Source organism: Terrapene carolina, unplaced genomic scaffold (genome assembly GCF_002925995.2).
Source record: "Terrapene carolina triunguis isolate 2854851 unplaced genomic scaffold, T_m_triunguis-2.0 Scaffold62, whole genome shotgun sequence".
Classification (NCBI taxonomy): domain Eukaryota; kingdom Metazoa; phylum Chordata; order Testudines; family Emydidae; genus Terrapene; species Terrapene triunguis.
In genome coordinates, this window is record NW_020664413.1 from 1,426,225 (window position 1) to 1,440,181 (window position 13,957).

General features: G+C 57.3%; 1 protein-coding gene across 1 annotated transcript; it reads right to left on the reverse strand.

Moving 5' to 3' along the window:
- Positions 1-1,505: 1,505 nt before the first annotated feature.
- On the reverse strand, positions 1,506-13,784 carry LOC112114030 (keratin, type II cytoskeletal 8-like). The gene is made up of 9 exons (XM_026647729.1): positions 13,494-13,784; positions 6,975-7,183; positions 6,031-6,091; positions 5,510-5,605; positions 5,170-5,334; positions 3,911-4,036; positions 3,339-3,559; positions 2,671-2,739; positions 1,506-1,620 (listed from the first exon to the last, which is right to left on the reverse strand). The coding sequence occupies exons 1-9, from the start codon at positions 13,782-13,784 to the stop codon at positions 1,506-1,508; spliced, it is 1,353 nt and encodes a 450-aa protein (XP_026503514.1).
- Positions 13,785-13,957: the final 173 nt, after the last annotated feature.

The window sequence follows — 13,957 nt, forward strand, 5'->3', positions numbered from 1 at the left end:
ACCGCTTACCACTGCCTCTTTAACAGCTCCCTTCTTTCCAGGGAGCTGAGCCCGCCAGGAGCAACGGGGTCAAAATTACATGTACACACAGGCAGGGAGATGGTCGAGAGCCATGGAGCATATTCAAGTGTGCAAAGGATCAGGGGTGCCTGATGAAGAGTGTAAACTCCATGGGGCAGGGAGATGATGTGCCCCCCCCCCCCGACCTGGGTGGTGGAGCTCCTCCCCTCCCCACACCCCTGGAACGCGTGGGGAATTGACACACAGAGAGAAGCAGTGATTTGTCTATGAACTGAACAATAAAAGCCATGCAGGAGGCCTCATGTCTTAAGCATCCTTCTAGCCTAAGAGATGACTCTAGCCCAGGGGTTCTCAACGTTTGTCTTTCTGAGCCGCCTCAACATGCTATTAAAACTCCACGGCCCCCCTGTGCCACAGCAACTGGGTTTCTGCCTATAAAAGCCAGGCCGGCCGTACGGGGTAGCAAGCAGGGCAACTGCCCGGTGCCCCACACCACAGGGCACCCCATGCAGCTAAGTTGCTCAGGCTTCGGCTTCAGCCCTGGGTGGCAGGACTCAGGGCCCCAGGCAGGGCGGCTTCAGCTGTCTCCTCTGGGCCCCAGCAAGTCTAATGCCGGCCCTGCTTGGCAACCCCTCTGAAACCTGCTCGTGGCCCCGCCGGGGGCCCTGGACCCCTGCTTGAGAACCACGGCTCTAGCATATGCCCTCCTGGACTGAGGACAATGTCCATCATATTTCCTAGGCCACCTCGGTTAGTCTGTTCAGCTCAGCTTCTCTTCGCACACCCATCCCCGCAGCGTCTGCCCCCCTGCAAGCAATGTTTGTCTAGCCCTTGAGCCAGGTTTCAATGCATTAATAATCTGGAATGGGGAGGACCCAATGGGTGCCAGCCTAGACCAGAGTGATTTCTTAGTCAAAGGGTAAGTGGCTGCTGCTTGCCCAGCCCTGGCAGTTGCAGAATTTGTCCTCTGGGCCCCAGGACGATAAAAATCTCAAAAGGAGGCAGCCAACCCGTCCTAGGATCTGCAATAGTAGCTCAGAGCTCGTCCCCTTCCTGAGGCGGATTCATTAGGACAGAGTCTTGCTACAATCCCTTCAGCAGGCCTGCCTGTCCCAATTCCCGGCCAGCCCCCTGGCTGTTCCCACCACCTTTACATTAAGTGAATTAACGAACCAGCTGCTCAGCAAGCCAGCACCCATTTAACCCTTATTTTGCCAGCTCCCTGCCTGCTAACAAGGTCGGGGTGTTAGTCAGAGACCCCCGGAGCCTGCCAGCAAACGCCAACAGCTTTGTGGGTTTCCTAGCACCCTGGATGTGCAGAACGCTTTGCAAATGCATCGTTGGACCAGGTCCCTGCCCCGTGGAGCTTACAATCTCCTGGCCCAATTCTGCCCTCAGTGACTGCATTGTAACCCAGGGTAGAACTGGGCCGCAGTCAGGACGTTACGCAGCTTGAAATCCATCTCCTCCGACTCGTGCCTGGGCTAGTTTTCCGAGAAGTGGCTGGACTCCGAGAGGACCTTCCCATCCTTGGTCTCGACGGTCTTGATCAGGATCGGCCTCTTGGGCGAGGAGACTGGCCCGGGCGGCGTGGCAGCCCTGCCCGGGGAGGGGAGTGCCACTCGGGAAGGCAGGAGTCCGGCTGCGTAAGCAAGTCAGGAAGGGGTTGGGTTTAGAAATCTAATCAAGAAATCAGAGAGGGTTCGGTTTTACGAAGAGGCTCTTGATTGGTTCCCAAAGCGATTAAGCAAATGAGAGGTGGGCAAGCTGGGATTGGCTGGCCAATCAGAGGCAAGGATTTACGCATGCAACTCAACGGGGGAACATGTTCCTGCCCTTGCTCGGACTGACAGCGGCTAATTTGCATTAGGTCTGTGATTTACATCTATTTACATACAGAGATACCCCGGTGCGCGTGACGGGCTTGGAACACCGGCTCAGGGGCAGACCCAGAGCCCGGGCCATGGAAGGAGCCTCACGGGATCGGGCTGTTCGTGCGTCATCACCTCTGTCGAGCGGCTGGTCTCGGCGCCAGCCCTCTCCTGAGGCTCAGCTAGGGAGATCAGGCACCTCAGCACCTATGAAAAAATTCCTCCCGCCCGCCAGTTCCTAACTCAAGGGATAGCGGCTGGTGCTTCCCACCCCCATTCTCAGCTGCAGGGCATCTGGGCGCCGGCCTGTTCAAAGCCATCAGGCCCTGCCCACACGGATCTAACCTGCAGCGACCCGAGGGCCCCGCTCGTCACATTTTGGAGACGCCCGCCCTGCGGCCGAGCTGGGACCCCAGCAATCCCGCCGGGGGTCACAGCCACATCCCCCCATTGCACAAGACACTGGGCCCAGTTCACCCGCGGTCCCTAGGGCACCATCACTGGCTCCCCAAGTTCCTGATTGTTGAGGCCGGGCCCTGGGGCACCATTCCATCGCCCAGGGTCTAACCCACACGGGCAATGGGGGTGCTGTCCGGGGACCCCGCTCCCCTGTGGGTCGTGCACAGGCAGGCAGCTGGGAGGCGGAGAGCCCCGGCCCATACACCAGAAGTGGGGCTGACTGCTCCGGCAGGTAGGGAAACCCTGCCTTGGGCTGCAGAGGCACCGTGGCGCATGCAGGACTGGGCTGCCCTCGCCCCCAGGCACCGAGGCCAGACACACCAGGGGAAGAGACTCACCCCGTTTGTCCATGGCGCTGCTATGCAGGTTCGGGCCTTGGCCGATCATCCTGGGAGAGAGAAATCAGACACGGGAGCGCCGTCAAGAGGAGCACGTTACGGGGCTGGCAGGAGGGGTTGGGTGGGTTCTTGCCCACTGGCGACCTGACAGAGACCTGCCCTGCCGTCGCTGGCTCAGGGGGCCCTTGCCGCACAGAGGGGTGAGAAGCGCTCATGGGACTAGCGAGGTGGGGGACGATGGGGGCAGGGCGGCCAGTGACTTTCCCAGGGTCCCACACGGCAGGGAGCTCATCCCAATAGGTCATGCTGCCTCGAGCTTAGTAAGCCAAAACCTGAGGATGAAGACGCCCTCCCCACCCTGGCACAGAGCCCCCCCTTGCTGTAGCCTGTCCAGGCAGCCTCCCGCTAGCCTCTTCCAATGGAGGAGTTTGCCAGCGTCCCGGGTGGCTTCTACCAACGCACCCCGTGATTCCAGCCCTGGGTCTGTCCCCCCCATACCTGTGCAGGTGCCCCTCAATCCTGACCCGCAGCCCCCCTTGCTATCCCAGCCCTGGGCCAGCCATACATGGCTGTGGGCAAACAGGGGTTTGCCAAGCTCCCCAGGTAACCCAAGCCGGGTCCCCCCGCCCTGCCCCTGGGGAGCGCTCACCGGTTCTCCTCGCCCTCCAGCAGCTTGCGGTAGGTGGCGATCTCCATATCCAGGGCCAGCTTGATGTTCATCAGCTCCTGGTACTCGCGCACCTTCCGCGCCATGTCCTGCTTGGCCCCCTTCAGCGCATCCTCCAGCTCCTGCACCGTGTCCTTGGCGCGGCGCACGGCCTGCTTGCCCTGCTCCTCTGCCAGCGCGATGGCGCTCTCCAGGTTGGCTCGCTAGCGCCGGGGGCAGAAACAAGGTCACCTGGGGGGGTGTGTGTTCTGGGCTGCCCGTCGAAGGAAGGGGGTGATTGCACCAATCACTGCTCCCCCAGAATCCTTTGCACCTGGTCCCATAGCCCTCCCCAGAAGCAGCCTTGGGAACCAAGACAGGGGGTTACCGGGACTTTCCCCCAGTGGGGTGGGGGGGGAAAGAGAACACGGCTCCCCCCCGGCAGTCTCTGGCCTCAGCAGAGAAGCCGGCTGGCACAGGCTGAGTTGCAGGAGGGGGTCCCTGGGAAGGGAGCATGTCCCTGCCCCACACCGAGCCCCCTGTCCGGGAGGCAGGCTGCACAAGGTGGGGCTCACCTGGTTCTTCAGGGCCTCGATGTCAGCATTGATCCTCTGGGCGTAGCGGTTCAGCTCCGCGATCTCGCTCTTGATGGTTTTCATCTCGTCGTTGTGCTTCTGGGCCTGGGTCGCCATGTCGTCGAACTGGGGGGCGAGGGGGAGAGGGAGGGGTTGCCAAGGCCTCGCCTCAGTCGTCTGGGTCCCAGAGCCCCTCGCCTGCCCTAGAGAGGTGCCGGCAGGGAGCCCGAGGGCAGAGCTGGGACAGACCCATTCGATCCCATCCACCAGGCCAGCACAGGGCTGTTCCCTAGCGGCCGTTCCCCTGGGAGCTCGTCCATCGCGTGGGGCTGGGACGTTTATCCCCGGCTCTTTGTGAGCAGGGCCCAGCCAGGGTCCTGCTCCACCAGGGAGATGGCAGGAATAGCCCAACCCCTGGTTGGGGGATGTGAACCCACAACCCCTGCTGGGAGCTCTTGCTGCCTGGAGGACACACGAGCCTTCACCAACTCGCTGGGGGCCCCTGGCTGGACCAGACCTGGCTGACGAGTCGGCACTTGGGTCCCATCTCTCTCCATGTGGCTGCTGCTTTCCTCGCCCAGCTGGGCCTGCACACCCGGGGCAGTGGCGGATTAGCCACTGGGCCATCGGGGCCCCTGCTCAGGGGCCCCAGCCAATTGGGGGGCCCCGAAAAAATGGGCACCCCCACACCCTGACCCACTCTACCCACCCGCCCAGTGCTCCTGCAGGGAGCGGGGGAACTCCCATGCCCCAACCCCACTCCCCAGCAGGAGCACAGGAGGGGAGGACCCCCCCCCCAATTCCTCTGGCCCAGTGCCCCACAAAACTGTAATCTGCCTCTGACCTGGGGAATGGGGGGGTTCACTGATCCCTGGGGGGGGCGGGAGGGGTGTCTCGGTGCTCATTCGTCTATGTACACTTTGGGAGCCATGTCTGGAGAATATCACAGGCCTGTCTGCAAGCCCAGAGGAGCATGCACAGAGTTTGCTTGTGCACTCACGAGGTCCATGTTCACTATCGCCATCAGCAAGCTCACCATGCATGTGGACTTGTGCAAGTCTCACTGGGGGGGGGGGGGGGGGAGGGACTGGCTGGATCAGCTGGTGGGAGGCAAGCTCCGGGACATGCAGGCGAGCTCCGAACGCGTGTGGAACAGGCAGGTGCAGAGGGAAAGCTGGCCCGCACGGGGACGGGTGTGCGAGAACGAGGAAGCGTGATCAGGCATGGGGCACGCGCGGCGGGGGAGGAGCGCCGCTCACCTTGTGCTTGTACCACTGTTCGGCCTCCTCCCGGCTCCTGGCTGCCATGGCCTGGTACTGAGCCTTCACCTCGTCTATGACCTGCTTCATCTCCAGCTCCCGGCTGTTATCCATCTCCACCGTCACCTGCGTGTTCTGGATCTGGGACTGCAGCTCCCGGATCTCCTGGGAGAGGGAAGAAATTCGGGAGGGGGAGGAGGGGGGTTTGAGACAGAGCAGAATCCAGATTCCTCTTTCGCTGCATTTTGCGTGGACTCCCCCAGCCAGTGCACCCCAACGCTCCCCAGGCGGGACCGCCTGCAAACAGAGCCTCTGGAGCCCCCCATGGGCCGGCGCCCACCTCGTCGTACAGCTGCTTGAGGTAGTCGATTTCGTCCGTGATACTCTCCAGCTTCGATTCGATATCCACCTTCTGCAGATACAGGTCGTCGAGATCCTGCAGGCACAGGAGAGACGCCGTCAGGGCACCTCCATGTGGGGCAGAGGAGCTCCTGTCGGGCCCCAGTGCACCCTGGGGTCAGACCCAGCAGTGTGGGTCCTGGACAGCCAGCCACTGCAGCCATTCTGCTTTGTGGAGCAAGGGGGTGAGGGGGATGTTGGCCAGGACACCTGGGTTCTCCCTTGATTTCCCCTCCCAAATGCCCTGTGGGTCTTCAGCCCAAATCCCTTCCATCCCAGTGGAAGATGAATGTCTCCTCCAGCCACACAGCACCCTCGCATCTGATCCTGCTTTGGCATGTGCCCATGTCCGGGAGGGGAGCTGAACCCCAGGGGGCAGGGCGTGACCTGCTGGGCTGTACGGGTAAAGCAGGGACTAGCTGGGCAGAGATGTCCCCGGGAGGAAGGGTGGAGGTTTCTCACCTTCTTCGTCACGACAAATTCGTTCTCCAGCTGGTTCCGCCGATTGATCTCGTCCTCATACCTGGGGAGAGAGGGGAAGTGCAGGGAGCCAGGCAGTGCAGCAGCAGCCATGGTGAGCCGTAGTGAGCCGGGACCCCGTCCCACGGGAGTATGGGGATGGATGCTCTGACTCCAAGCCAGAGAGCAACAAGGCTCAGCTGACGAGGAACGGGCTCTGGGTTCGAATCCTGGGCGTGTCTCACGGCCCCTGGCTGCGGGGCTCAGAGATCAAGGTGTGGGGGGCAGGTGAGGCACTGGGAGAGGAGCCCTGAGTCAGCTCCCTAGCGCCCCCTACTGGAGATGGCTCAGCAGCCACGCTGGTCAGCGTGGCGAGCCCCAGCCAGTCTACACAGCAGCCTCGGGGAGGTGGAGATGTGGAGTTTCTCGAGCGGGGGGGGGACTTAGGAGGAGAAATTGCTGGGATCCTCCACAGTTTATCTGGGGCTGGGGGGGGGTCTCTGCCCTGCAGCGGGCAGGCCTCAGGGAGAAGCATCAATAAATGCCAGACTGGGCTGGCTCACGGGGCACGACTCCTATGGGCTGGGCCCCTGATTTCTGGGCTCCTCCCTGGGAAGGAAGCTCCAGGCTCAGACCCCCTGGGTTCTGAGGGCGGGAATGGGCAGATCAGGTGCTGTGGAGGAGGAGTATGTGGGATAAATACAAACTGGGGGCTTCCTGCGGCAGATGGCAGCTGATCCCAGCCAGGACAGAAGACAAGACCCCTGCCCCACAAGAACAGGGCTGTTTCCTGTCCAGCACCCATGTCCTGGGTGATGGGTCCAATGGATCTCACTGACGGGGCCTTTCGTCTCCTCGGTTCCTACCCCACCTTTCATGGTTTCCTCTCTCCTGGAGCTCACTCGGCTTCGCTGCCGTATGGGGCCACCTGCCCCGGACCCATGTACCTGCCCTTCAGCTCCTCCAGCAACGCCTGCATGTGGTCCAGCTCCGTCCCCAGCTTGCCTTTGTCCTGGTTCAGCGTCTCGATCTGCTGCTTCAGGTTCTGGCTGGAGCGCGCCATGATCTTCCCCAGGTTGGACTTGTATTGGTCCGTGTCCTTCAGCAGCTTCAGCTGCGTCTCCAGCACTTTGTTCTGCTGCTCGAGGTTACGCACCTGGAGGCGAGAACAAGCGGTACTGGGCACTGCGCTTCGCGCCGCCCGTCAGGGTCGCCCAGGCAGGCAGCTGTGCAGTAAGACCGTCCCCCTCTGGGGGCTCAGGGCAGGTCCCTCAGAAATGTCTAGCGAGGATCAGTGCACCCAGGGGGATGCACAGGAGGAGATGGCTGCAGAGGGCGAAGCAGCAGGTGTAAAATCCCCACGCTCCCTGGAACCCAAGAGGTGTGAATCCCGGCCCAGGTTGGTTCTGCCCTCCCTGCCCAGGCAGATCCAAAGAGCCAGTGCTTCCCCTTGGCCATTTCCCCTCCCCCTCCTGGATTCCAAGGCCAGCAGGGACCATTGTGATCTCTGGCCTGGGTTAGACAGGAGGTCAGACCAGATGAACGGCCACAAAATCATTCCTGAGGCAGAACGTTTGGAAAACCATCACTAGTGAGCTGTGTGGCATGACCACATGCTGGCCGCAGGCACAGAGCTGGCAGGTTGAAAGGCGTTCAGTCTAGAACCATAGGACAGTTGTCACTTAGTAGGGCTGGCTGAAGTTTTGCAACCAAAAGAATTCTCCCGTCGGAAAATGCGGTTTCATCAAAAATCAACGTTTCCCGCGGGGAAATGCCGGTTTTTGACAAGGTTTTTTATTTTCAGATCAAGCGAAGGGATCGAAACAAGCACATTTCAAACGGCCGTTTCAAAGGGAGCCCGCTCCCTTTCCATGCTTCCAGACGTGTCGTTTGGATCAAAACACAGCGATGTTTTCGGTTTCCACATTGCCGATCTGAAACTGTGCCACATTTTTGGCGTTTGCAACATTTTTCACCCTCTGAATTTCCCTTCTGATTCTGAACAAAAAGTAACATCAAAAAGTCTAAACTTTTTGACAGCTCTATCGATTAGCCAGCCATCTTTGGCTACTCAGGGATCGGACCCCAGAGATCCTAGTTCCACCACAAGGGGGCGATGCAGTGTCTCCTTTTCCAAGAGAGCATGACGAAGGCTGCAAGCCGGTGCATACATCCTACCAGCGGGTGAGAGGGGTGAATGCAAGGGAAGTCATTATTATTTGGATTACGGCAACGTGTAGCAGCCCAGTCGTGGGGCATTGTGCTGTACCAATACAGAACAAAACTGTGATCCGTCTGTGGATAAGAGGGAACAACCTAAAAAGGCAACTCTCTCTAGCAACCAGGTGCCTGGCTGTTAATGAAAGACAGTCCCAAACACCTACAAGATCTCTATCAAGCGTTCTTACAACTACAATATCCACCTGCTGAAGTGAAGAAACAGATTGACAGAGCCAGAAGGGTACCCAGAAGTCACCTACTACAGGACAGGTCCATCAAAGAAAGTAACAGAACGCCACTAGCCGTCACCTTCAGCCCACAACTAAAACCCCTCCAGCACATCATCAAGGATCTACAACCTATCCTGAAGGATGATCCCTCACTCTCACAGATCTTGGGAGACAGGCCAGTCCTTGCTTACAGACAGCCCCCGCAACCTGAAGCAAATACTCACCAGCAACCACACACCACACAACAAAAACACTAACCCAGGAACCTATCCTTGCAACAAAGCCCATTGCCAACTCTGTCCACATATCTATTCAGGGACACCATCATAGGACCTAATCACATCAGCCACAGTATCAGGGGCTCGTTCACCTGCACATCTACCATTGTGATATATGCCATCATGTGCCAGCAATGCCCCTCTGCCATGTACATTGGCCAAACTGGACAGTCTCGACGCAAAAGAATAAATGGACACAAATCTGACATCAGGAATAATAACATTCAAAAAGCAGGCGGAGAACACTTCAACCTCCCTGGTCATTTGATTACAGACCTAAAAGTCGCAATATTACAACAACAAAAAACTTCAAAAACAGACTCCAATGAGAGACTGCTGAGTTGGAATTAATTTGCAAATTGGACACCACTAAATTAGGTTTAAATAAAGACTGGGAGCGGATGGGCCATTACACAAAGTAAAACTATTTCCCCATGCTTATCTCCCCCGCCCCTCCCCCCAGTTCCTTATATCTCCTTGTCAAGTGCTGGAAATGGGCCATTTTCATTACCACTACAGTTATTTTTCTCTCCTGCTGACAACAGCTCACCTTAACTGATCACTCTCCTTATAATGTGTATGGTAACACCTATTGTTTCATGTTCCCTGTGTGTATATCTATCTTCCTTCCGTATTTTCCACTACATGCATCCGATGAAGTGGGCTGTAGCCCATGAAGGCTTATGCTACATTAAATTTGTTAGTCTCTAAGGTGCCACAAGTGCTCCTGTTCTTTTAGTCCCAAGGAAGGGAGTGATACAGGACTCTACAGGAGATCTCCACCTTGCAGCCCTAAGGTTTATCCATCTTCTAGGTCACAGGCAAGAATGAACCTAATCAGCATCTGGGTCCCTCCCGGGCACAGCGCAGCTGGGAGGGCATTTGGCCTGTGAGCCGGTTAGTAGGCTCCAGGGGATTTGTCCCTCACCACAGACACCCCCAGCTCCTCCCACTGGATCTGGCACTGACAGCGGAAGGATGGAGTGTGAAATCTAGAAGCCTTCAGGTGTCCAGAAAGGGAACAGCTGCTAGGTAGTCATTGCCAGTTCAGCAGACAGAGGCCAGGGTGGGAGGGATAGACAAGCACAAATGTTGGCCAGAACGGGCCAACCACGGAACCAGAAGGTTAGGAGGGACCGTAAGGGTCGTCTAGTCTAACCCCCTGCCAAGATGCAGGATTTGGAGAGGGAAACCATAAAGTTACTGGCAAAAAGAAGTGCATGGACGTGGATGGGGCTCCTTCTACCTTCCCCACGCTCTGGTAGGAAACAGTCCCGGAGGGTTTCCAGCTCCTGCAGGATTTGCAGATCTATTTATTCTAGGGATAGGCCCTGCCACGCTGCTCCATTACTACAGTGTCTGGGATGTGGATATTTGTCTGATGAGACCCGGACTGAGCCCCACCAACGGATTTCATATGGGCCACCACACAGCTACGAGATGGGAGTGACCTGCAGGCGTGGGCTGGATTTGAGGGGTGATTTAGACTCTGTACCCCATCAGCAGGGCCATCCCATCCCCAGCAGGGTGTGTTTCAGATGATCAGGGCTTGCTCACAGCTGTGCTGCTCCTTGCGGAAATTCTTATTTGCATTTAGCTTGCAGAATAAGAGAGGAATTAAGAGTCTTTTGTTCTCTGCCGCACGAAGGGATCAAGTGGCTGCATTAGCTTCTGCTCCACAGAACTTTTTTGTGGCTTTGTCACAGCCAGCCACGGTTCCCCCAGGGGCGCTGGAACAGTTTGTATCGTGGGGGTGCTCAGAGCCATTGAACCAAACTGTCAACCCTGCATATAATGGAAACCACTTCAAGTCAGGGGGTGCAGCAGCCCCCCAAGTTCCAGCACCTATGGGCTCACCCCTTTCCTGCCCGGCTCAGGTCAGGTGCTCTGCCAGCTTGGTCATTGTTATCAAGCCCTTTGGAGTGGCTGACATGAACCAGAGTCTGTCAGAGTCAGTGGGTGTTTGATTATTGATGCTGTGTGGGAACAGGAGTTGCAGAGACCCAAGGCTGAGAATGTCTCAGAACCACCTGTTTTGCATCCAGTGGCAACTTCCTTATTATTTTTTAAGCTACACTAAGGCATACGGTAGCTCACAGGAGGTCTTAAAACCCAGGCTTGGTGCCTCTTTCATTTCTTTATGCTGGATTAAGAAAGCCCGACCCAAAAATTGTTTTATTTGGAGAAGATTCCCCTCTCCCCCTGCTTGTTTTTGATCTTTGGACTATCTGCTCTTCCCTGGTTTTGCTGGAGGATCTGTGGGATGTCGTCACTCTTTAACGAAGACTTTCTTTCTCTAACAGGTTTGCTAGCCACTGGAGTGAAATAAGCATCAAAGAGAAAAGCCGGAGGGTCAGACTAAAAAAAGCCCCTCCCAGTGGCTCGGCGTTCACTCTCGGCTTGTGTGGTGCCGCTATTTCCCGGGCTGCTAACCCTAAACCTAAACCCTAAACCCTAACCCTAAGCATGGTACCTTAGACAGCAGACAAACTGCTAAGGTGAAAAACCAGAAGAGATTCTTTTCAAAACCCTTCCAGGCGCTTCATCCACCAGGAAGCAGCAATTTTAAAAAGTGTCAAATCCATCAGAGCAGCAGAGACACCAGGTGGCCCGACAAAGTTCATGCAATTATTAAGAAACACAAACTTCCCCCTGGGTGGATTATCTTTGAACAGCTTCATTAGGAAAACAAGGGCGTCACCTCAGAGGCTGCGCATCCAACCTGTGAGTTAGATTCAAGTGTGTGTGTGTGTGTGTGTGTGTGTGTGTGTGTGTGTAGCTGATGCTCAGCTGTATTAGGGAAAGGTCAAGGTCAAGAGTCAGTAACTCGCAGTTTTGCTGACTGGAGAAGTCAGTTGCGTCCCAGGTTAGCACAGCCCTGAATACAGCGCCCCAGGACAGCAAGTGGAATTCTAGATAGAATGCTCGTTTGTCATCACATTTGCTGATTTGCTAATACAATAAGGATGGTGGCCGTGATCCTGCAGACGGCCCCGTGTGTGGACAGCTGTGCCCACGCAGAATCCCATAGGGCCGTGCACAGGTACAGACGGGCGTCTGTGTGGTTCCAACTACAGGATGGGCTGTCCTTTGCACCTCTCTAGCTCCATCCACCTGAGGGTCGCTGTGTATTGTGGTGAGCTCTGTGTCACCCCCCCCCCCCCAGCGGCAGGTAAATCACCTTGACAGCTTTCTACAGAGAGGCGGAGCCGATCACCCAAGGTCACACAGGGCGTCTGGCAAAGGCAGGCGCTCGAATGAAGGAGTTTATCCGTGGCCTACCCGGCTGAACTGGCAGCTTCCAGTGGTGGTTTGAGGCTGTGATAGGGCTCCAGGTGTCACGTCTCTCAAAGCACATGTGGAAAGCCAAGGAGAAGACTGGGGCCGTGCCTACATGGGAAGGGGTTTTCATTTTTAGGTGCAACTCAGATAAGGGGATTCTGCCATTAGAAATAGTCGAGAGACAAGGTGGAGGAGGTGAGATCTTTCCTTGGACCAACCTGTTGTAGCTCGAAAGCTTGTCTCGCTCACCAAGGAGCTCTTCTTCTGGTCTGGGGAAGCTTGAACGCTTGTCTCTCACCAACAGACATTGGTCCAATAAAAGATAGGACCTCCCCCGCCTCGTCTCTCTAACAACCAGGGACTGACACGGCTACACCACCGCGGACGACATTCGAAAGGTTTCCCACCAGGGACGCCCGAGCTCCCTTCCCCGCTGTTTGAGAGGCAATCTGGTTACTCGGAGCTCTGAGGTGTGGCAGGCGGCTGGCAAACAATGCTGGGATTTCCCGTGACTGAACATTCCTGTTCATTTGTCAAAGATATTTCTCTAGGACCTGACCCAGAGCCCACTGGAGCTAATGGGAGCGGTCGGAGTGTGCCCATCATTCCTATAACAACACGGGAACACGCTCACGTCCAGTAAACGCACACAGGTTTAAATGAAAGCCATCAGCTCCGGCTAGGGGACGAAGGAGAAAGATTTATGATGAGTCTAATTACCCCAGAATCTCTTTCCCCGCCTGATTTCACCTCCACCAGGTGCTTCGCGTTGAACAATAACTTTTTTGTCCTTCATAAAACTTCAGCAAATCAGCAGGGAAGCAACAGATGAACAATTGGCTGGAGACTGGCATTCAGAAGTTAACGCTACGTCTACACGGCCTTGCTAGCAAGGACTCAGCGTTCCCAAGTCTGTGCTTTAGCGTCCACACGGCACTGTAAATCCGGATTTACAATCCGGGTCTCAACTCCTGTGCTAACTGTTCATACTGCAGACCAGGGCTGGGCCCCACCCCGGTCCTAGGACCCACGTCCTGAGTGCTTGCTGAAAGCTGTGGGTGTGGACAGAGTGGGAGGAGTGGGCTCAAACCGGAGTCTGAACCGGAGCTTACAATGCAGTGTAGACATGACACATCCTAAATGACCGGCTGCCCCCCCCCCCCCCCCCCATTTTCAGGTCATGGTTGCTTCACTGGCAATCAGCCGGGAAAGCTCAACTTCTTTGCAGGATGTTGCCACAAAGGTACCAGGGAGGGGGACAGCGCATGGCAGGCGCGTGTCTCGGGGGCACCGGGTTAGATGCCCAGGGCAGGGAGGAGGATACGTTTCCACTGGGATTTGTTTTACATCCGCCCCAGCAGGGCAGATCCTGCGGCAGCAATGGAGCCAGAGGCGCCTGTGGGAGCACGGGGGAGCGGGGCACTCACACCCCGTCCCTCGGCCCGCCCCGGCTCACCTTGTCGATGAAGGAGACGAACTGGTTGTTGAGCCCCTTGATCTGCTCCTTCTCATCGCTGCGGATCTGGTGCAGCGCGGGGTCGATCTCCAGGCTGGGCAGCGAGGAGAGCAGGAAGGAGCCGGACAGGCCGCTGGGGTAGGCGGCGGGGCCGAGGCGGCCCAGGCTGGGGGAGCTGCGGAGCCCCGGCTGGAAGCCCGAGCCGGCCCGGTACAGGGAGCCCCAGCTGGGCTGCGAGCCCTGGGAGCGGCTGCTGAAGCTCATCGGCCGGGGGCGCGGGTAGCTGCTCATCGCCCCGGGAGCTGAGACGCGCGGAGCAAGGGACAGAGGGAGTTCGAGTCCCGCAGCCGCCAGCACCTAAAAATAGGGGCATATTAGCCTAGCCCCGCCCCATATCATCAATTACCATAGCCCCGCCCCCAACAATAAGCCTAGCCCCGCCCAACCGGACTCACCTGAGGCCA